We start from the raw sequence: 24829 nt of genomic DNA on the forward strand, positions 1-24829 counted from the left end.
GACAGGATCATCTTAGCTTTCCTAGTCGCCCTGGCTCTGTACAAAACAGAGAGCTCCTCCAAGCTTGTCCCTGCAATCCTGCCACACATCCTCACAAGAGACTGCTACTGAGGCACTTTTTAAAACTACTAAAACATCCACACAGCAAAACTAAAAGCCAGGACAGCCCAGACTGACTGCTAGCATTTGTCTTCCCCGTGTCTCTCTCCATTCACTTTTCATCAGCGTTAGGCAGATTTTTATTGCACTGCTCATACTGGAAGTTTCAGGACCAAAGTTTGAATGTAATTAATGTAGCAGACATGGAGCATTCATCACTTTTCTCCAGGCACACTCACCTACAGTGATCAATCTACTCTGGGACATTGAGCGTTTTGTGTTTCTGAGTAAGAGGGCAGAAAAGTAGCCAACCAACTTACTTTTCCCTGCCGCACACATACACACTCCTGTATAGAGGCATCAATGTAGCCTCGGGGCCACCGTGGGTGATTTACTGTGGATATATAAACTGTGAAGGAAATAAAGTTTGAGTCGTTCAGATTGAAGCAGTAGATGATGCATCACTGTATGACATGAGTTACTGGTGAATAAACACATTTAAAAAGAGTGAAAGTAATTTAGTGTTTTAGTGATAATTAAAAATGTGAAAAGAGAAAGACATTAAACATTAGTAAACATACTAATCAGTTTAATACTGAGTCAGTTTACTGAGTGTATTAAACACTTCTTTCACACTTTCTACTTCTACTGTTACACTACATTTCAGTGTGTCAATAGATTTAATACAAAAGTAAAACTAGAAGTAATCTTTCAGTAACAACAGTGGCCACGGTTGTTGAGCAGAAGTTGAGCAGCCTCACTTTAAAGCAGCACCATGTTCTAAAACAGAGGCAGTCAAAGCAAAACCAATTGTTATTTTCTAATAAAAATGGATCAAATGATCACAAGTAATGTGAGAGGGGTGTGGTATGTTTGGTGGCAAACCCACATATTCATGAGCATTGTACACTTCCTGTTCAGTGTTACCAACCAGCTAACAGCAAGAGTTGGTGGAGAACAAAAATAGAACAAATATAGAGTAAAGATTGTACTTACTTTGCCATGTTTACAGCAACATGACTCCTAATGAATGATATTATTGCTGTGCGTCTGCTGGATATTAATGACTGTTTGCAAAGATGCAATATTTGGACTTCATACAGTGTCTGTGTCTTAGCATCCAGTTAAAAATCCTATTAACGCCACTGTAATGCAAGAAAATGTAGGTTGTTACTAGATCTGTTAACACTGATGTTTGTTTGTACTTTTTGTATCTGCAGCTTCTCGCCACAGTCTTGTCCCAGTCTGCCAAAGCTAAGGAGCATCTAATGGAGCAGTCCAAGTCTGTGGACCAACCTCCAGGTAGGACAGGGTCAAAGTGTCAATATTCAGGAGTGAAACTGGTGAGAATGAGGGTGGAGGAAGATCTGTTTAATAGATAGAAAAGATGAAAACCATAGAGCTGGAGAGTTGGGCTAGAAAAACCAAAGTCATAATCCACTGGTCTTTTAAAAATGTCATTATATCTCACAGATATGCACACATAGAGAGATCTTGGCTGGTTGAACAGACAGATGGCCAAAGCAGGGGATGTAGGAGGAAGTGTAGATGGCTATGATTGGTTGAGAGGGCTTGTTTTATGTTGGAATGAAAAGATGTGATTGGTTGCATGTCAGTGCAGTGAAGCAGACTGAGCAGAGAGGAGTTGGTGGAGGAGAGCAGAGTTCAGTTTGGATGATGAGGAAACTCATCTGTTGATCCAAACAAGTTTACAGTGATAGGGCCACAGCTTGTAACCGGCCAATGATATTTCTCCCTGCAGGCTCTGCCAGCTCCTCTCGCACGTCGAGCCAATCCGGCTGTCCACTCCACGAAGCGCCGCCTTATGACGCCACGGCAACCAGGAAGGGGGAGGGGCCGGGCGAGGGGAAGGTAGGACAGTCCTGATCCCACAGAGTCAGTCCTCCACAAACACACCAGTGAGGGGAAAGTGGCCACTAGCATCATCTAACTGCAGCCTGATGAGAATGTAGAATCACAACACTCCACACTCTCCCACACACACACACACACACACACAGATATAGACACAAGTAGACATCAAGATGTCCCAGCGGTTTCTCTCTCAGCTGGCCTCGTCCGTGCTGCGAGTGTTTGGATGCAGCCACGACACGGTGAGTGTGTGTGTGTGTGTGTGTGTGTGTGTGTGTGTGGTCTTGTATTGATCCGTGAATGAGGACTTTCGTATGCAAGTGTGTGTGTGTGTGTGTGTGTGTGTGTGTGTGTGTGTGTGTGTGTGTGAGGGTTGATCTACTACCTGCTTTCCATCATTATTCACTCCTTTTAGTTGCAGCTTCTCTTCTTCCATTGCAGTATTTTTCGTCTTTCGCTGAGATAAACGTCTCTAGATGCCCCTCAGGCAGGAAGAATAACAGTTAAGATACTGTATTAGTGTGTGTGTATTGTTGTGTGTGTGCGCGTGCGTGTGTGTGTGTGTGTACTGGCAGGTGCCCAGCAGTATGCAATGGCGTGGGTGGAAGTGTGAAATCTGAGCTTACATCATATACAGTAAGCTGTCGTTTACTGTAGAGTGTGCATATGCGTGTATGTGTATGTGTGTGTGAATCGCTTTCTTCTGTGTGTGTGTGTGTGTGTGTGTGTGTGTGTGTGTGTGTGTGTGTGTGTGTGTGTGTGTGTGTGTGTGTGTATGTGTGTGTGCATGCGTGTGTGTTTGTATGCATGTGGGGGCCCTCATTTAAACTCATGTCTCGTACAATAAATTCAAGCTTTATATACCAATGAGCATATTTAAACAGCAGGTGGTCATGGTGGTTGTGTGTGAATCGCTTTCTTCTGTGTGTGTGTGTGTGTGTGTGTGCGTGTGTGTGTGTGTGTGTGTGCGTGTGAGTGTGTGTGTGTGTGTGTGTGTGTGTGTGTGTGTGTGTGTGTGTGTGTGTGTGTGTGTGTGTGTGTGTGTGTGTGTGTGTGTGTGTGTGTGCTGACATGTAAGGCATGTTCTCATGGCCATCTGTTAGCTCCAGTCCTGGTTCCTCAGTACCCAGTGTCCTGATGTCTCCCTGGGCAGGGGAAAGAAGAAAGAAGGGAGGGCTACACCAATTGGCTTTGAGGGATAATGCTGAGGAAGAGGAGGGTTATGGTGATGGATGAAGAAAAGGAGGAAAAGACAAAGAGAGAGAAAGAAACAGAAGGGATGTGGGAGTTTAAAGAGATGCACCAGCTTTAGAGCAGGATGTTGCAGCAAACCACCAACTGCTCCAACCAGGTCATGTATTTATTTACTGTCTTTTACAGCTGGTCAGGACTGAGTTAGTTCATCATCACAAAGTTTATTCTATGTTTCGCTTCGTCTTTACGCTCTCGCCTGTGATTTATTAAAGTGGTGGTTGAGGCTGTTTGACATGAGGTTGTGTCAGATGAGTTTAGAGAAGCAGCAGAGGTGACATCACTTCCCTTTACTTTGGAAATACAGTTTGTGAATCGTTGAACCACCTCGTTCCCGCTCAAGTGTCCACCACAGATCAGCTGTTGAGTTAGAGAGCGCTAAGTGTAGGTGCACTCATGCGTAGGAACACAGTAGCTACTTCAACGGCTAAAATAGTGACAATAATGAGTGTGTTTGCTTCTACAACATATTCCTTTAAAGCAGTCACCGTTTTCCGGCCTCTGTCCGTCTAAAGCATGAAAAAAACAAGCCTGACTTTTGTGTCTTTATTTCCAGCTGTGAAGAGTCAGATGCAGATTATCTTATTGGTGCTAATCTGCTGCTCTTGCTGGAGCGTAGCTGATAGGCTACTTGAGTCCTCCTACTCCTTCCATATCTAAGCCTGGTTTCCGCTACATGGCCGAGCAGGGGTAACAGAGGCTGACTCATCAACCAGAGCTTGATGCTGTAATGCCAACGAATCACTATTATAGGTGCATCTCAATCAATTAGAATATCATGGAAAAGTCCATTTCCATATATAGACCCAACCAAGTATTGAGCGCATATAGATGGACATAGGCTACTTTTCAGAAGGCTAACATTTCCACATTAAAAAAATGCTTTTTTAAAATTGATCTTTTGTAATATTCCAATTTTTTTTGAGATACTGAATTTTAGGTGGTCATTAAATGTAAACCATCATCATTACAATTAAAGTAAATGAAATAAATAAAGACATGTTTAATTCTGTGTGTAATGGATCTATATAATGTGTGTCACTTTTTGAATTACTGACATAGATCAACTTTTCCATGATATTCTAGTTTATTGAGATGCACCTGTATGTTCATAAAAGTATAATAATTAATTCTTCTTTGTGGCATTAGAGCAGATTTAATGAAAGTATTAAAGCAGAAGTAAGCAGAATGTTTGTGTTAATAGAAGTCTTAAATAGTTATATCTTCCGACAGCAATCACTTCTATAGAGTGTTTGGTCTGTCAGTCACTCTGCTCTGCTGTAAGCCCAGGAGAAAACTTTCCTTGTATCCTACAACCTTTATCCAATGAGGAGAGAGGACGGCATAAAGGGGCGGTCCTCTCTGTGTGTGCAGCCAAGGGATGCGCGTGAATGTGGTGACGTAGGGACGAGGGCAGGGACTGCTAACTCCATCTGCTGACAAGAAGTTAGCCAAAACCACTGCATCGCTTACTTCTGCTTTAATACACAGTTTGTTGCTATAGCAACTACATGATGGCCTCTGTTTGGCCCTCCTTGGCCCTGCTGAGGAAAAGTGGCTGTTGAAGAAGCAGACATGGAGACAGTTACCGCATGCCCCCTGTCTTCTCTCCTGTAGAGCTCAGAGGCCGTTGTCCAATGGCTGAGCGACTTTCAGCTGCAGGTCTACGCTCCAAACTTCCTGGGTGCTGGGTATGACTTGCCCACCATTAGCCGAATGACCCCGGAGGTAAGGCAACTGAACCCTGACCCCCCCCCCCACTCACTCCAACCCCAGAGAGGTCACAGGCACCTCCAAGGACCACAATGGAAACTAGCCTGATTTGTGCTGTCCTTGATGTTTTCAAGATGCATGTGTGTCATCCCCTTGAAAAACTGAGCACAATGAAACCACTCAACCAGACTGATGTCAGCTGTTCTTTCCCTGCCCCCCAGTTTAACCTTCACCTCTCCCCCTTGACCTGTTACTGACCCCTCGTACCTGGTCCTGGTACACTGTGGGGTCCTCTCAAAATTGCTCATTAAAATGTACAACTTAAGAAAATAACGTTAATTAAGTAAATACAAAATATTTAAAGGGATGTTTGGGCTTGAAATGCAGCACCATCAATGTATAGTGCATATCAGAGCAATTCACCATTGTGCCAAGTTGCTGGAATGGTGTGGGGCCAAGTCTACAGTAGCATAGGCTGTAAGGTAAATATGAAGCTATCATGTGGTTGTGGTTTTGTTAATGTTAATGCCACCTACTGTGGCACAAATTACTTAATATAGCTTCAAGTAACAAGGGAAATTCAAAACAGCCCCATCTGGCGAATAAAAGCAAAAAAAAAGAAGAAAAAAAAGAAAGAAAGCCCGGCAAACATAATTTCTCATTGCTGTACCAGATGAAGTGAATCATTTTTAGCAATACCTAGAGTCTCTTTGTTATTAATTTGAGAACAAATTTTAACAACCCTGCGTTAAGGACTTTAAGAGGGGACTGAGATTCATCAGACAGGAAGGTTCTAATAAAAAAAATGTCATTAAGCTGCATCATGGGATATATTGGATTCAGTATTTATAAAGCTTGAGTTATACTGGAGGCTATCTCAGCTGCGTTTTGATTTCAACTATTAGCAACTTTAGAGAAAAAGTTTAGAGAAGTATATTTTATTGTATCACGGTGATAGTTTTATGTTATATTCCTGCATCATATACAGTATTCACATGACACCATATTTGTAGAATAATTCATATTGTACACAATGCACTCTGAATTACCATAATGGCCATAAAAACAACAGGTATTAAATAGTTAGCTCTGGTTTAAACATTTCCAACAATAAAACAACCAAACTGCTGTAAAGCATTGTGTAGGCTACTTGTTGATTGTAATTTTCAAACATGACCTTAACATTTCAAAATTCTGACAAGAATATGATTTTATTCTCACTCTCTTCTGTGCCAGTGTGTGAGACACTGAATATGTTCAAAAATAGAATAAAATCCCCTTGACCTTCCCCTCACCGTCAACACTGCTGCTGCCTGCTCCCAGGAACTACACACCACGCTCACCTACATACAAATCATTTATAGCACATATAAATGATTTGTATGTGTGCTCACTCCAGTGGTAGTTGTGCATGCTGAATGGTTGAGAGCTGAGCTGACTCTGTTATCAGACACATGTCATAAAATCTTGCCCCTACTACTGTGTTTTTATGTCACATCTGTATATAATTTATATTTGCAGCAGTTGTGTGTGTGCTGTGTGCCCGTGTGTGGGCGTGTGCATGTGTGTGTGTCTGTAAAAGTGTGTCCTCTTGTGTGTCCACCACAACCACTGGATTACATAAACAATCCTAGACAGACGTTGGCAGGATGATGAACTGTTCAGCTGTTAATACAGTACACTATAATTTTTAATTCTTAGCTTGTACGTGTGACTGTATTTATTTATAACAGAATGTAGTGAGTATAAAAGTAAATGAATCATGGAGAGTCGAGCTCATTGATTTCCCGTGGGAGCTTCCTCTTCGCTGTAGACGTTTGCTTTTGCTCTCCATGCTTCGCTGCTTTCTCATTTTTAGACATTTTATTTTTCTGCTCTTTTCTGCTCAACTGGCAGCTGCTCTCTTTAGATGTCACACTGTCTTTTGTTTTTCCTGTGTTTTCATTTTGCAAGTTTTCCTATGTGTACCACTTTGTGTGCGTGTGTGTGCGTGAAAGAGAGACAGTTAGAGATGCTGGGGAAAAGGAGATTTTAAAGCATTTGGTGGGAAGACTTCACATGCCACTACTGTATCTTACTTGTGTGTGTTTGTGTTTGTGTGTGTAGGATCTGACAGCTATTGGAATAACTAAACCAGGCCACAGGAAGAAGATGACATCAGAGATTAACAAGCTGAGTGTGACAGAGTGGCTGCCTGATCAGAAACCTGTGAGTGAAACTCAACACTCTAGATACCTACCTGTCTGCTACAGTGACTGCTGTCATGCTGACACTAATGTGGATCATTTCTCTGGTCGGTTCCCTCCAGGCCAATCTAGGAGAGTGGCTCTCTGCCATTGGTCTGAGCCAGTACTACCAGGTGTTGGTGCAGAACGGTTATGAGAACATCGACTTCATCACTGACATCACATGGGAGGATCTGCAGGAGATAGGTATCACCAAACTGGGTAAGTCATACAGTCGTACATCATACATACATGCTACTATTAGTTTTTACATTACATTTGGTGTTTCATGAGTTTGACTCGTTAGGTATGGTAGCCCAAAAAAGTCAAAAATATTACCCAAGTATGAATACAACACGAAATGATCTGTAAACTGTGATACAGCAGTGTAGTATCTCTCTGATGCAGTTTTATGATGGAAGGGGAAATATGAATGGTTAAATGTGTTCCAAATATATAATTATATTGCAAGAAAAGACGTAAATTAAGGAATTAAGAAATATAAAATGACCCAGTGAAAGATAAATAGAGGAGTACATTTTATTTGGTCTATAATTTAATTGATTAAAAAATGCTTTTTGTTACTGCTTTTATATAGATTAAATTGTAAACGAAATATAGCTTTATATGTATTTTACTGTAACAACTCAGGCAAATTATTAAATAGTTTTTATTGATGTAAATAATTGACTTATAAGATGTTTGTTTGTATTTTGTTTTGGGGTTTCAGACTTATTTACATTCTAGCTACTGTACAAGATCTATGTACTGCATATGCAGTATGTTTACATCAAATAATGATGACATTAAATATCATTTATTTTGAGAAATAACTAGCTATCTTCTATTCGTCATGAAACAAGAACCATAGTTTGAACTGTTGATGTTAAAGGTCACCAGAAGAAGCTAATGCTGGCGGTGAAGCGACTGGCTGAACTGCAGCGTGGTTCAGATGGGCGGGGCTCCCTCCGAAAGAAACCCCCACCAATCACACAGCAGCAGGAAGTCATGTCAACGGATAGCCCGCCTCCAGACGGTAAGCTAACGGCTAATGTTTAACAGTGATAAGCTTTTAATTAGGCCCAAACTGCCTTATCACATGAGAGGCCAAACATCTTCCCTTAAAGGGATAGTTACATAGTAACATTTTGACAAATTTACCTATTGCCGTAATCCCTATAGATATAGGGGTAGGTTCATTACCTTTAAAGGGATAGTTCAACATTTTTGAAAATTGGCCCATCGCCATGATCCCCCTAGTAATAGCAGTAGGTTCGTTACCTTTAATTGTTGGTCCAAGCTGCTTTTAGATCGGGGGAGAAGAATACCGAGCGGCGCAGCTACACTACGGAGGCTAATGGAATTTCTTGGTTTTGCTCATCAAACTCAGCAAATACACAACCAAAAAACTCAAAAACGCTGTGGTGGACAAGTTGTGACCTGCACATTTACCACGCTATGAGATAATAGCGGAAAGTTAAGAGAAGTGAAGCAAATACTCGGAACTACTTTCTTAAGTGAACCACTGGTCGGAGGGACACAGTGTGCGCACCTCAGCCAGTGCCGTAGTATACGGACGTATCTGCAGTAAACAGGCGCTTTTGAAATCACTCCGCCGAGCAGCCGTCTAGAGTGTAAAGTCCGACTTTGCCTCTAAAACAACTCCATCTCGCAACTTTCCGCTATTATCTCATAGCGTGGTGAATGTGCAGGTCACAACTTGTCCACCACAGCGTTTTTGAGTTTTTTGGTTGTGTAGCTATTTGCTGAGTTTGATGAGCAAAACCAAGAAATTCCATTAGCCTCCGTAGTATAGCTGCGCCGCTCGGTATTCTTCTCCCCCGATCTAAAAGCAGCTTGGACCAACAATTAAAGGTAACGAACCTACTGCTATTACTAGGGGGATCATGGCGATGGGCCAATTTTCAAAAATGTTGAACTATCCCTTTAACTATCGGTGAGAGATCCAGAGGGCAGAGACGCGAGCTGCTCAGCGAACAAAACGGAGGTGAACGGTACAGGTCCCCTGTCCATTATCAAACTCATTAAATACACAATCCAACAACTCCAAAACACTCTCGTGGACAAGTTGTGACCTGCACATTCACCACGCTATGATATAATCATGTGACATTACGAGACAGAGTTGTTTTCGAGGTAAATGCAGCCAGAACTACATTCCAGACACGGCTGCTGGGCGGAGTGATTTCAAAAGCGTACGTTTAGTGAGGCTCAGGGGTGGAAAGAGTACCAAAAAAATCTACTCAAGTAAAAGTACAGTTACCTTGATGAAATTTTACTCAAGTAAAAGTAAAAGTACTGGTGTAAAAATCTACTCAAGTAAAAGTAAAAAGTAGTTCATTTAAAATGTACTCAGAGTACAAGTTACTTAGTTACTTTTTTTTTTCCTGTGGCACCAACTTGATTCTGACCTTCTGACACTGCAGTTGTCCAGAGCCAATCAGATGGACAGTTACAGTTACTGGCACTAAGGTTGTCACGATCATGATCATGATACTAACATTTTCAACTCAATATCGATATTAAGGAAAATATTCGATACTCAATACCATTTTCAATACGGATAAAAAAAAGAAAAGAAAAATCTCTCTCCCTCTTTCACTCACACACCTGTTTTTTTTACTGTCTTTCCTGTCTGCTCTCAAGGAGGAGGGGGGAGGGGGGGGGGGGGGGTTTACTGTAGGTTCTCTCTCTCTTGCCTCTTTACTGTAACCAAAGACGGTTTAATAAACCATTTATTGAATATCTTTGCTGTAACTGCTCTGAAGCAGTGGGCTGCTTGTCTGTTCCTTTGAGCATGGCCATGGATCTGACTGGGCTCCTACATTTAACTCAACGGACTGCCGGTCCGGCCTTCAGCCCCGGTGTGTCTGGCACGGTCACCATAAACGTAACCGAATAGATGGACATGCCTGATAACGTTGTCTTTAATCATTAACGTCAGCTTTTAACCGCTAGCTGCGGCTAATGGCTAATATTAAGATGACAACATAGCAACGAGCCCTGTTATGCACTAACTCACGTAGCGGTGAGGGGGAGAGGTGTGTACCTGCTGCTGCTGTGTGCGTCTGTGAAGGGAGAGAGAGAGAGAGAGAGAGAGAGAGAGAGAGAGAGAGAGAGAGAGAGAGAGAGAGAGGCGGCAGCAGCGTAGCTACTTTTGACAACCCACACAGAGTTATATATTTTTTACTTTGTAACTTAAGCTATTTAAAATGTAACTAAGTAAATTTCTTCCAACAATATGTACTCAAGTAAAAGTAAAAGTACTGATTTTAAAAATTACTCAAAAAAGTACAAGTACACAAAAAAGCTACTTAATTACAGTAACTTGAGTAAATGTAACTCGTTACTTTCCACCCCTGGTGAGGCTACTCCCGTATTTCTGAGTATTTGCTTCATGTGTCGTAATGTTAGATAATGATCATCTCATAATGTGGTGAATGTGCAGGTCACAACTTGTCCATGCAAGTGTTTTGGAGTTGTTGGATTGTGTATTTGATGAGTTTTAAAGGAACAGGGGACCTGTACCATTCACCTCCATTGTGTTCACTGAGCAGTTGTGTCTCTGCTCCGCGGATCCCAAAACAACATGCACTGATAATTAAAGTTAATGAACCTACTGCTATGACTAGAGGGATTGTGGCAATAGGTGAATTTGCCAAAATGGTGAACTATTCCTTTAAAGTTTCTTTACTCTGACAGGACTCATCAGAACCTTCTGTCCTGATTAAATGAATCTCTTCCTCTCCTCAGAGGTCATGTCTCCAAAGATGAGCACCTTCCAGGACAGCGAGTTGAGCTCCGAGCTGCAGAACGCCATGACTCAGCCAGGCCAGGAGGTCAAAGCTCAGCGGACACGCAGCCTCAGCAAAGACCACGAGGAGGTGATAACAGGAGGAGGAGGGGGCGGAGGCGTGGGGCCGCCTAAGAAGGAGGCGCGGACTATGAGGCAGCAGAGCAGCCAGGGAAGCACGTCCTCCCACAGAGGCAGCGTCTCCTCTCAAGGCAAACACCGACACTCCCACTCGCACTCGCACTCCCACTCTCAGCCCGCACCTCCCTACACGCCCCCTCACACTCCGACCAAGACCAGGACCTCCTCCTCCTCCTCTGCCTCCTCGGTGCAGAGTGCAGCTTCTCCGCAGGCCAAACCCAAGCCGACCCCCCAGTTCATCCAGGGGGAGAGACCTCAGTCTCCGCGCTCACACCCTCCTCAGTCTCCGACCCACCGAGGACCTCCATGTCCCCAGCCTCAGCCCCAGCCCCAGCCTCAGCAGCCCCATCCTCAGCAGCCCCATCCTCAGCAGCCCCATCCTCAGCAGCCCCATCCTCAGCTCCATCCTCAGCAGCCCCATCCTCAGCAGCCTCATCCTCAGCAGCCCCATCCTCAGCAGCCCCATCCTCAGCAGCCCCATCCTCAGCAGCCCCATCCTCAGCAGCCCCAGCCCCAGCCTCAGATGCCCCAGCCCCATCCTCAGCAGCCTCATCCTCAGCAGCAGCAACAGCAGCCGCACCAGGCCCACCCTCAGCACCACCCCAAGACACAGGTGATGGAGGTCAGGGAGAACCAACAACCATCGGTCCCTCTCCTCTGCCTCCCACCAGAGGCCGAGCTGGCTGAGGAAGAGGGAGCAGAGCCCACCGCCCTCCAGAAGAAACGCGCCCACAGCCTCAACCGATACGCCGTGTCAGATGGAGAGTGTGATGAGAGGGCAGGTGGAGGAGGAGGAGGAGGAGGAGGAGGTGGAGGTGGAGGAGGAGGAGAAGCAGAGGTTATAGGTCAGAACTCAGCCGTGGTCCGAGGCGATGGAGGTGGTAAATACGCCACAGTGACCCACCGCGTCAGCCGCAGCCACTCGGTCCGCAACCAGGACAAGGGCGCCAACCGCAACCAGACGCTGTCCTTCGCTCTGCGGCAGAAGAAAAAAGGCCCGCCCCCGCCCCCGCCCAAACGCTCCAGCTCCGCCATCTCCAGCTCCAACTCCAACCTGACGGACGCCAACGCGCAGCAGCACACGCTCACCACCACGGGGGGGATGCTGGACGTGCCTTACCACCAACAGCGGCGGGCCAGCGACCTCGGGGTGTCTGTGGAAGCGGGCGCCGTGGAGACGAGCAGCATGGGAAGCGTGAGGAGCATCGCCGCCATGTTGGAAATGTCATCAATAGGGGGTGGACCCAAAGGCATGGCACTGCAGAAGAACTTCCTGCAGGTATTGTTGAGAAGACTTTGTGATATCATTCTGACATCACAAATTTCTGGCGACCCCCGTCAATCAAGATGTGCCAGCTCAGATATTTTTATATGTTGCATTTTATTTGAACTCGATTTATATTGGAGAAAGTGAAAGTATAGATACAGTTGTTTGAGATTGTCTGTGGTGTTTTTAATCATAATTTTAAAAAGAATAATAATTACTTAAAATTTTTTCATCTTCCGGACGATTTTCGGTTCGCTACTAGTGTTGCAGGACAAATTATATATCAAAACGTGCGGTTTGATCAGGATCGGTGTGCTATTACTTTTCTCAACAGTTTACGAATTTTTCGCGATGTAAGTCGGGGCAGAAAAAAAAGGGACAGGCAGAAAAAAAAGAGCGAAAAAGAACAATCATTGGAGTTTTTCAAACGTCTACTGCTCAGGCATACTTTCACCTAGAGACTTCATTTAAACTTTAAACAGTAGACACAAGTCTTGTGTATTGGCGTATTACTCCACTTTTTGATAGGTCATATAGTTTTTGATCAATCCCTGATCAATGACCATGATCATTTTTGGAGAAATTATGAGATTATAATGGGTGTGTATTGCACGGAATGTTCGTGTCAGAGTGCGTGACATCATCAGTTAGAGTGGGAGAAAGCCCAGATTTATTTCTCTTTCCACACTCGGCCCGGCCACAATTTACACTCTACACACATAATTTTTTCAGAAATTGTAGACAAACTTGTTATCTCTCATATCATGTGCTCAAAATATCAGAGAGACTTACAGAATTTAAATTATCAGCCTCTAAGTGCGGCCACGTCTGTCTCTGCTCCTCATTGACTCCAATACAAAGATTTTCTGAGAGAAGCAGAACGGACCGATGTTTTAAAACTGCCAGCGTCTCCAAAATATTTACTGTAGAAACACCAAATCGTACCACATTTTTCAGGAAGTCCTTAGAGCACCGTTGATCTGTGTTTTGTTCTGATAGGAGTTACCGTTTTGTCACAGTAAGCCTTTTGCGAGACCAGTGCAGAGGCAGAAAATCGCTCTTTTTCTCGACGTTTCTGTCTGTCTCAGCCTGGGGGGCCCCTATCGCCGTGGTAACCTCTGTGATTCTCAGGCCAGAGCTCGTTAACTTCATAAACAATCCACCTGGTGCTCGTTTAAATGTTTATAAACACAGACACAGCTAAATCAGACTGACACAGGATGCAGCTCATAGTCACACACACACACACACACACACACACACACACACACACACACACACACACACACACAGGTAACCTAATGTGATTACAGCTCCTCCATATCAGTGCTTATAGAAAGATGATCATGTGTCTGATCAGTTCTGTCTTGACCTTAAGATCGTGGGTTTGATTCCCATGTTGACAGAGATGGCAAAACCGGCCGTAGCTCCCGTGGCCCTCTCAAAATTTCCCAGAGGAAATTTTCTAGTTAGTTACTGTTACTGTATAATGACTGAGTTACTAACTTAGTTAATTTTGGGGTGAAAGTAACGAGTAAAGTAATGCCCGGGCCCAGGTTGAGCAGGTGCCCCATATTTAACTGCAGCACAGTCAACCAATGGCGTGTTGTGTGTTCAACAGGTGGGAAAGACACGTGACGCCATTGGCCTGGACGGTGAAGTGGTCAATCGCCGACGGACCATCAGCGGCCCCGTCACTGAGCTGGTGGCTGCTGCCAGGCGCAACCAGCCCACTCCCAGTGCTCTGCCGTCTCCCTCTGTCCAGCCTGAGGCCCCCCCTCCAGCTGTCAACTCCTCCTCCCCCCACCCTCCATCCTCCCCCCACCCCAACTCCGGAGGCAGCGGCAGCTCGTCGGAGAACCTGCCGTTTGCGGAGGAGGGAAGTTTGACCATCCGCCGCCAAGGTCGAGGAGAAGGAGAAGGACAGGTAGCTATCTATATATGTTTGTCTATCTATCGTTCTATCTATCTATCTATCGTTCTATCTATCGTTCTATCGCTCTATCGTTCTATCTATCGTTCTATCTATCTACCGTTCTATCTATCTGTCGTTCTATCTATCTACCGTTCTATCTATCTGTCGTTCTATCTATCTATCTATCTATCTATCTATCTATCTATCTATCTATCTATCTATCGTTCTATCGTTCTATCGTTCTATCGTTCTATCAATCATTCTATCGTTCTATCTATCCTGTGTTTATATATCCTGTATCTATCTATGTAATGTAATGTGCTAAAATCAAATGTGATCTACTGTAGTACAAATCCATAGTGAATCTTCTCTGTTTTTATTTGTGTTGATCCATTTATCAATGTTTCTGACTGTTTGTGCAAAAATGACCTCTTGTCATGAATGTATGAATTTTTCCGTTAGTGTGTATTTTGTGTCTGTCTGCAGGGGGATGGGGAGGCTCCCCAGGGAGACGGAGGCTACGCCCACGATGACATTTCCAACGTGGAAGCCACGGCGACCCTGAAGCGACGGCCCCGCAGCTCAAAGCCCCACCCCAACGGCTCCGACTTCACCCTCCAGGAGTCGTCCACCGTGAAGCGACGGCCCAAGAGCCGCGACAAGGAGCCCGAGGGTTTTGCCGAACTGGCCGCAGCCAACGGAGAACCAGTGGGCCTCGGGGTGCCCAACACCATGCAGCCACTGCCCTACCAGAACGGCACCGCCACCGTGAAGCGCCGCCCGGTGTCTGATGCTGGAGTGACGGAGCAGCCGCAACCTCAGCCGCAACTTAACCCTCAGCCTCACCCTCAGCTACAGCCTCAGCTTCAGCCTCACCCTCAGCCTCACCCTCAGACTCACCCTCACCCTCAGACTCACCCTCAGCCTCAGCTTCAGCCTCACCCTCAGACTCAGCCTCAGCTTCAGCCTCACCCTCAGCCTAACCCTCAGCCTCAGCTTCAGCCTCAGCTTCAGCCTCAGCCCCAGCATCAACCTCAACCTCAACCGCAAGTGACTGCCGCTCCTCGCAGGGACAGTGTGGATCGTGGAGCTCCAGCAGCCAATGAGGGAGCTCCACAGAGGAAACCAAAGCCTCCGGTCTCCCCCAAGCCTGTGGTGGGCCAGATTAAGAGACAAGGAGGCCCGCAGACCCCCCCACAGCCTGTGTGCAACAAGAGAGTCCCCCTGCCAGGCCCAGGCACACCTGGAAGCCCAGGTATGATGTGTGTGGTGAGGTGTGGGTGACCAAAACAAACTGGTTTGTGACAGACATGAAGTTTCATGGTGTTGAACAAACATAAGAAGGTCATTACAGGTATGTCCAAACAACTGGGCCCTCACTTAAAGGGATAGTTCAACATTTTGGCAAATTCACCTATTGCCATAATCCCTATAGTCATAGGGGTAGGTTCATTACTTTAAATTATCGGTGCATGTTGTTTTGAGATCAACGGGGCAGAGACGTGAGCTGCTCAGCGAACACAATGGAGGTGAATGGTACAGGTCCCCTGTCCCTCAAAACTCATCAAATACACAATCCAATGACTCCAAAACGCTCTGGTGGACAAGTTGTGACCTGCACATTCACCACGCTTTGAAATTATATTGTAACATTATGAGACTGAGTTGTTTTCAAGGCAAATTCAAAGCTGGAACTACATTCCAGACATGGCTGCTGGACGGAGTGTTAGTTAGTGGTGAATGTGCAGGTCACAATTTGTCCACAAGAGCATTTTGGAGTTGTTGGATTGTGTATTTGATGAGTTTGATAATGGACAGGAGACCTGTACCATTCACCTCCGTTGTGTTGACAGGTTTGGGCGAGAGCATCTCATTGACAACCACTTATCACATGGTATACTGATGCCTTCAAGTCTGAACTCATTTGTCTGGTGCTGTTGGAAAACAACAGTCATCACACAAAGGTTAGTGGACAGGCTGCCACTACAGAGAGCAGAGACACACTATAATTGTCTAAATGAGGATGAAGAACATTTGAATGGCCTTTCCTCCAAAGTCAAAGGAGTCACACTTGATTGTTCACATGAGAAGTGACAGGACTAGAGAGATAACATCAGAGCTTGTCCACTGTCTCTCCTCTGCATACCTAGTGATGTGTGTGTTCTGGGAGGTTATAGCACAGTAATTGTTAGACACTCATGTCCAACACCTTCACACTTCAAACCTGCTTCTTATTCCTTGTTTATGGTCTGAACAGCCACAGTTTAAACCATCAAGCTGCCATCAAGAGTGGGACCTGTTAATCATTTAGATTAATCTAAATGATTAACAGGTCCCACTCTGTGGTAATCGCAACCAAGGTTTGGAACTGAAAGTCAAAAGAGAATATGAATATTGATTATTAATAATGACCAACTCTGTTCAAATGAATCCCCAAAGATACATTGTGGGGGGGTTTTTTATGTTTTTTTTTATTATAAGGCTAAAATGTTAGTGTTATTGTGCTCTTTAGACCCATTTACACTCAGTTTTTATTTCCAGTCCAGGATTAATTGTTAGCACCACAGCTCACAGTGCCTGTTCTGTTTGTGTTGTGTGATAACTGATTCCTTTTTCTATTTTTTTCTTTTTTTCTTTACTGTATTTAATGGAAACACATTACACATAACATACACAATTTATAAACTGACAATAGTGAACAAAAATAGACAAACAGAAAACAAAGGACAGAACAAACCTGATGACATAATAAAGCAGAGGACCAAAACAGGACAGAAAAGTAAAAAAAAAAAAAAAAAAAAAAAATCTAAACTACTTTATACATTTAACGTAAGTTTTTCCCATTTTTTGTCCCATGTCTTCACTTGACATAGACTGGAAGAGGACACTCTGTCCTTGGTCCTTCAGGCAGCTCTAACCTACGTTACTCTTGTGTCTGTGTGTGTCTCTCTGTAGTGGAAGGAAAGAAGATCCCTCCACCTGTCTCACCCAAACCGGTGCCACCCCCCACAGCCCCCAAACCGGCCAAACTGATCCACTCCCTGACCAGCCCCCCCTCCCCCTCTCCCACGCCGGGGTCCGCCCCGGTCAGACAGCACTCTGTGGTGTCCCGGCAGACCAGCTCCCCCCCGTCCTTCCCCCCATCCAACACCCCCAGCCCCCCCAACGCCAAGCCGCCCAGCCCGTCCTCCCAGAGCCCCAACACCCCTCAGACCCCCAACACCCCTCAGACCCCCACCACCCCGCAGACCCCCAACACCCCGCAGACCCCCAACACCCCGCAGACCCCCAACACCCCTCAGACCCCCAACACCCCTCAGACCCCCAACACCCCTCAGACCCCCACCACCCCACAGACCCCCAACACCCCGGCCACCCCCAGCCCCACCCCGCCGCCCGTCAAGCCGCCCCGCTCCTCCATCGGGGGCGTGTCGGTGGACAGCGGGATGGTCGGAGGGGGCGTGACCACGCCGGCTGCCACGACGACGCCAGACTACAGCGTGGACTCTCTGGTGCATCAGAAGCTGGAGGAGACGAGTGCATCGCTGGCCGCCGCTCTGCGCGCCGTGGAGGACAAGATACTACGGCAGGAGGAGTACGGACACACACTCATCTACACACACTACACACTAGCAGGCTGGTGCACTGGTTGTAATGAGCAATAATAATGAGGCAGTGTGTGTTTTCAGGTTTGTGCTGGTACAGACCATGAGGTGGGGTGTGTGTGTGTGTGTGTGTGTGTGTGTGTGTGTGTGCGCGCACACTGACACACTCACTGTTCCCTGATGTATCTGGTGTTCACACCAGGATCATGTATGTTACAATTTGGAGATTATTTCATTATTTGATTTTATCTGATTGTTCCAATAATTTACAGAAATGTTCACATAATTCAATTCAATTCAAAGAACTTTATTTTTCCGTTAGGAAGAAAGAAAGAAAGAAAGAAAGAAAGAAAGAAAGAAAGAAATTCAGCCACATTGTCATTAGTATTCGGTGGCTGTGAATCGTTGCATAACAAACAACACAATGACACAGTGTTATGATGATTGCAAGCTCTTCAACGTGCACATAGTGAATTCAGACGTTTACTTCAGTTTATCTGAGCTGGAGTTTCATATGTGGCTGTAACCAGGACAACTGGTCCCCTCCAGACAAAAAGCTTTATTATTAGTCTACTTGCCAGCCCATAGGGCCCCATTGTGAACCCGGAAATGTTGAGTACCCCAAAGTTTTATGTTAGAAATATATAGTATGGGTCCCCACTCCCCAGTATTCAGAAACTGCCGGATGCTAACTTATATATATTGGGCAATTAGCACAATTGACATAATTAGCATAAATTAGCATATTTTGCCTATATGGGCAATATTTCAACAAAATTGACTTGGCTGATCTGGGCAATATTGGAGTGGTTTTAGGGGTTATTGATGATGCTGAATCCATTTCTGACATTTTCAAAATTCAAAAAGGCTGTCTAAACCGGAAGTGACCAGATTTTAACTGCCAGTGGGCCGATTTTGATGGATTTCAATCTGGTCACTTCCGGTTTAGACAGCCATTTTGAATTTTGAAAATGTCAGAAATGGATTCAGCATCATCAATAACCCCTAAAACCACTCCAATATTGCCCAGATCAGCCAAGTCAATTTTGTTGAAATATTGCCCATATAGGCAATTATGCTAATTTATGCTAATTATGTCAATTGTGCTAATTGCCCAATATATATAAGTTAGCATCCGGCAGTTTCTGAATACTGGGGACCCATACTATATATTTCTAACATAAAACTTTGGGGTACTCAACATTTCCGGGTACTCATTGTTGGCAAGTAGACTATATTGTGAGCCTTGATTTGTCAAGATGGCAGATGGTAGGCTAAAGGTTTATGGTACAGTCAAACTCTGTGTAACAGTCAGCATGAGAGTCAAATGAAACTTTACTTGAAACTCACCCTGAAGGTCTTGAACGATTGACAGTAAAACTAAAGCAGTCGAGCAGGGAAATGTAAAAATGAAATAAGAGTTTGTTGTATTTCTTAATGTGATACTTAGTGGCTCTACGATGCAGAGAGCAACGCTTCATATTGATTTCTTCCAGGGCGAGGTCAGACATGGATCTTTAGTCTCAGTGGGTTAGCTTCTGTCTTATAGCATGATATGATCTCTATGTGGTCATTGAGTGTGTATGACTGACTCATGTCAGATGCTTCAGCTGGTTGAACAGTTTGACAGTAAACTGACAGTAGATCAGCAAAGGCGGGTGTAGCAACAGTAAAGGGGGATGGAGTTTAGCTGATAGCCAGTTTAGCCTCAACCTTTCAGCACCAGTGTCACCAGCTGTGAAATCAGAGGCTACAATCTCCATCATCTGCTATAATGTTGTGCTTCTGTTTGTGTATGTGTGTGTGTGTGTGTGTGTGTGTGTGTGTGTGTGTGTGTGTGTGTGTGTGTGTGTGTGTGTGTGTGTGTGTGTGTGTGTGTGTGTGTGTAGCTCTGTGGCGGAGCAGAAGACCACAGTCAGCATCCTAGACGACATCGGCAGCATGTTCGATGACCTGGCCGACCAGCTCGACGCCATGTTGGAGTAACCACAGAAACCAATCAGCGTGTCTCCATGGCAACGCTGCAACAGGAGTGACTCAGATGGCACAAACGGGCAACACGCCTCTCTATCTCTCTCTTCGTCTCTTCATCCTTCTCTCTCCGTCGTGCTCCCCCCTCCCCCCTCTCTTCCTCGCTCTTCCCGTCCTGCTACCGTTCCGTCCGCCGCTGCTCTGGAAAAACCTCTCTCATCCTCTTCTTCCTCTCATCTCCTGTTGCTGATGATGAAAACAATGATGGAGCATTGTCACAGGCCTGGACAGACATGTGGCGGAGAGAGTGCAAGAATGAAGGATGGATGGATAAAGAGAGGGACGCAAAAAGAGACAGGTTGAAAAAAAAGGACCAAACACATCTGATGGGGAGAGAAGATTTAAAAAAATAAATCAGCAGACGGAGAGATAAAGAAATGCAACAAAATGAAGGAGACTGCAATCAAAACATGGCTCTTTAAGAACTCCACGTGGACTTGAACAAATAAACTAAACTAATACTGATTGAAAAACCAACTGTGTAATGAATCATAGTATGGTATGTGTACATTCTAAGCATGGAGAGTTTATATCTACTGAAAAGTCCTGCATTAGCACACTAATATATAATATACCGATAAATATGAATCTCTAGCTCTTTGGTTTGATGTCTTGGTTCTGTGTGGAATGGTGACCTCTGGTGTTGTGACGATGTAAATGACTTGGTGGAATTTTTTTTATCTGTGACCAAAACGAGACTATCCAGCTCCTGGAGTGAGTGAGTGAGTGTGTGTGTGTGTGATTGGGACAGTGTGACAGGTGTATGTGTGTTAGCTCTGGGTTCAGCTTGTGGATTGTTGGAGTTTCAGGATCAAATCCAGTTTCCTGTTTCTGGCTGCGTCCATGCACTCTACTGCATCCTCATCATCACCGACATACACACACACACACACACACACACACACACACACACACACACACACACACACACACACACACACACACACAGGAGAAGCACAAAATGACCCATGCAGCCAGCTTGCACACACACACACACACACACACACAGACACAGACACGGGAGCCTGCACAATGTAGAGTAAGCGAGAGATGAGGGAGGAGAGGAGCTTCAGCAGGTTGTCTTGGAGACAGGTGTCAGGTCTCAGAGGACTTCAGGATGCAGATAAACAGGTCTGAGGTGAGGAAAGGGGAAGAAAGAAGGGGAGAGGAAGTGAAATTGATGAGTCTCTGGGTCAAAGGTCAGGTTAGCCTCGGTCGGTCCAAACTCCCTCCCGTTTAAAAGACAATGCAACACAGTCAGAGTCAGAGTCGTCTGTCCAGAGGTCAATGAACTCGGCTTCACCCACACTGTTTCCCCTCACATCCCTGAAAATAAAGCTGCAGAAACAAACTTGCCCACGCAAAACAAGTTGGTAATGAAAGTTAAAATCAGTGTTGGTTTAGACACTAGGCCTGATCCTGAGGTTACATTATTTACAAACATTTTTAAGCCAGGATTGCAAAGAGCCAACTTTCTCTGCTAATATTAGATACTGATCACCAATCCAATATTAGCCTGTCTTATCAAAACTTTAAAGATCCCCTCCAGATATAAAACACTCTAATTTGTTTAATTTTCCCACAAATATAGTCCAATTGCATAATATTTGTCTCCCTCTTTCAAAAGTTAGTTCTCATGTATACATACTGCTGAACTCACTGAAATGTCTGTTCTCTGTGTCTCTACACTGTGGATCATAGTTGGCTGCTTTTGTGATGTAACAAAACAAAATGTGTGTTCCACTCAGCAGATTGTGCATCTACAGGAGCAATAAGTAAAAGGCATTCTCTAACAGGAGGTGGGCTTTAAACCTGGCAGCAATCTACTGGAATCATTTTAATGTGAGGTGACATGAGGGCAGGGCTGAGTCAGCTGATAGTTGCTGAATTGAATGAGGATCGATCACATCTGGCCAACAACAGTCCAGTTAATAAGATCAGTATCTGCTCAGCGTCAGCTTGTCCCCTCTCTGAGATTTTTGTCAAATGTGCAGATATTTCCCTACATCACTGTGCAGGAGCCCTGAGTTTATCTCTCCAGGATATGATGAAATAAAAAAACAAACCTTCCTGACACCTCAACTGACAACCCCTCTCTTTCTGTCTTTATCTCTCTCATCCCACACTCTCCCAAACCTCCCACACCCCCTGTTGCCATGACAATCTACATCATCCCGCCCACCATCCTCATCGGCATCACCGTGGATACTACACAGTGTGTTGCCATGACAGCGTTTTTATGGGATTTACAAAATACATAAAAGAGAAAAAAAAGTGTTAAGACGGAGCAAGTGGCACCAGAGAGCTGTGAAGCTTGGATTCAGTTCCTTAAACCAGCCAGGTGCTTCTCTCCATATGCACCTCGGCCCATAAGAAAACCACAGTCCCATAGCAGCCACACTCCTTATATAAATCAATAAGAATTCAGAGAATAGTTGTGGTATTTAAATTATGATCAAATAGAGATTATTATATATGGATATTTGCAAAAAAAAAAGAAGTGTATTTATGATGTATGTGTCATCCTGAAGACTATTTTTCAAAGTAAACAGATCTAATGAGTGTTGAATCAGTTTGCTTCTCCATGCTTAAGTGGTCCGAGCTGAGGAATCATTGTAGGATAACATGTTGGGATATTTCCAGGAGGCGTTTTTTTTTCTTTCTTTTTTTTATGGTTATATTTTATTTTTTCCTCTGCCTACATGTGTACATGTGTGTCCGGCAATGTGTATAATACAAGAATTGTTGTTGTTCAGTTGTATTATTTTTTAATTGTTTTAAATGCAACATTATGTCTGTTTTTTTTCTTTGACCATGTGCCTTGCTTTGTGATTTTGGTCTGAAGACAATACAGTAGATGGGTATGTATAAAATATGAGGATCTCTCTCTTTCCTCGGTTTTCATTATTTATATTGGTCATGAAAAAATATAAAAGCATTACAAAAAAAAAAACACTAATCAACAGTGACATTTTCCCCCATGTACTGCTCTGCTGTCTTACTCACATTCAACTGAGTCGTCTCAACCTAACTGGACAAATGAAGTCTCCATTAAAACAGCTACACTTCAGACACTGTGTAAAATGAGCTAAAGCTTGCTTGAATTATGTAACAACTGAATCTTCACATTCACATGCTATTTTGTTGAGACTTTATGTAGTTACAGCAAATATTTAGGAAACTGACACGAGGAGATTGACACCACTCTAACACCTGATTAGCTCTGCTTAGCTTAGCATGAAGACCATATAAGGTCTTTATGTTCAGCTAGCTTGCTACTTAGCATTGTTTGATGCATACAAAAGCATAAGTGCAAATCAACACAGTGGTTTTCTCACCACTGGACCCTGTTTATGTGCGAGCTAACCAGCTGCTAGCACTAGAGTGTATTTCCCAAAACGACAAATTCATTCTCTGAAGTGTAGATCAATTAAAAAAAATTCCCTTTAATTAAAACCAGTCAGGTTGGTGATCCAGCTGTTAACAGAATAATACACATTTCTTTTTACTTAAATTTTACCGACACAAAATACATGTATTGGCACGTGGGTAAAATGTGCAGTGTTGAAAAAAAAAAGTGATTTGTGGAACCTGATTTGCATGATAAAGATTCAAATTTTCTAGTTTTTCTAACTCGCCCTGTATAGAGGTTAGGTCTTATTTTTTACACTTGCACCCCCCCCCCCCCCCATCATCCACAAATGGAAGAAAAAACGTCTTTGCTTTTTAACTCGGCCCATAATGTTGAAGAAACTTTTAGCCTTTTTCTCCTCCTTCCTTCCTTGGGTCTCATTTTGGTCATCTGTCATGTTGTAGGTGTTATTTTGAAGTGTGTCGGGGGTCGGGGGGGGTCAGGGTTGGATCAGGCTACAGAGGTGAAATACAACACAGATGGTGAAAAAACACAGATGGTCAAATATGTTGTGGAGCAAAAGTCGTTCATTTTGTTTGAGAAAAGAAAAAGCCAAGCTGTTTTTGATTTGATTTTCCGCCTGTGCTTATCTGAACAGATACTGGACCGGTGTCTCCTCTGCTCTGCAGTGACTGTATGTGAATGCTTGAGAGGCCGAGTGTGTGTGTTACATGTTGCTCTGCTATTGACTGTATGAAACCTGTGTGCGAGTGTGTATGTGTGTGGACAGTGGTGTGCTTGCAGTGACTGCATCTTATGGCCATCTGCTCTGAATAAATAAATGTTATATACAAACTGCACCGTCCTCGGCCTCCCTCTGTATTGACACATGATGCTTTATAAAAACTTTTAAACTTTATATTTTCAAGGTCCTCCTCCAGGGGGCAGCACACATCTACATTACACAGCTCTCCCACTCCTGTCACTCTCTTTAAAAGGCTCTTATTTCAGTCATTTAAAAACATGTAAAAAATGTTGAGAGTTCAGCAATCTGCCCAAAGCTGGATGACACTATGGATTCCACTTTTGTATGTGTGGTTAAAATAAAGATACAGGGCTGTCATAAAGCTGACTGTGTTAAGCAGGCCCCAGATAGAAAGAGGCTGTAATCCTCACTGCAACGGCCCTGGTTGATCCTCCCCGATGGCCCTTTGCTGCATGTCATTCCCCCTCTCTGTCTCTCCTGTCAAGCCAAAAAATTCTATAAATAATAAACAAGGATACCACTAGTTTGCTTAGCATTACTAATTTACTGTCAAAACAGGTCAGTGGTTGCCATGCCACCTGCTCTGGCCTGTCACGTTAAAAAAAGAAGCTTGTTACTTGTGTCACTTCATCACTGAGGGGCGGGGTTTTCCTGTGAAATCCTCTTTTATTCTGAGAAGACAACAATACCCAATTAAATAGACACATGTCCACTTTTTATGTTATTTATCCTATGAAGCAGCAAGTTCATTATTGAAATAAATTTAGATTATAAGATG

The 24829-nt window shown here is 44.2% G+C and overlaps 1 protein-coding gene across 1 annotated transcript in view; it reads left to right on the top strand.

The window, feature by feature from the left end:
- The window catches only part of caskin1 (CASK interacting protein 1), a 132867-nt gene extending 112580 nt beyond the window's left edge, over nt 1-20287 (top strand). Inside the window, exons 15-25 of the mRNA XM_083977748.1 lie at nt 1320-1401; nt 1862-1971; nt 4840-4950; nt 7042-7143; nt 7244-7382; nt 8053-8196; nt 10935-12394; nt 14004-14309; nt 14784-15552; nt 17253-17892; nt 19792-20287. Of these exons, the coding sequence (XP_083833874.1) occupies nt 1320-1401; nt 1862-1971; nt 4840-4950; nt 7042-7143; nt 7244-7382; nt 8053-8196; nt 10935-12394; nt 14004-14309; nt 14784-15552; nt 17253-17892; nt 19792-19888 (3960 nt within the window). The 3' untranslated portion in view covers nt 19889-20287. The remainder of the gene's footprint in view (nt 1-1319; nt 1402-1861; nt 1972-4839; nt 4951-7041; nt 7144-7243; nt 7383-8052; nt 8197-10934; nt 12395-14003; nt 14310-14783; nt 15553-17252; nt 17893-19791) is intronic.
- The last annotated feature ends 4542 nt before the right edge of the window (nt 20288-24829 follow it).

Source organism: Trachurus trachurus (assembly GCF_905171665.1).
Source record: "Trachurus trachurus genome assembly, chromosome: 8".
Lineage (NCBI taxonomy): Eukaryota > Metazoa > Chordata > Actinopteri > Carangiformes > Carangidae > Trachurus > Trachurus trachurus.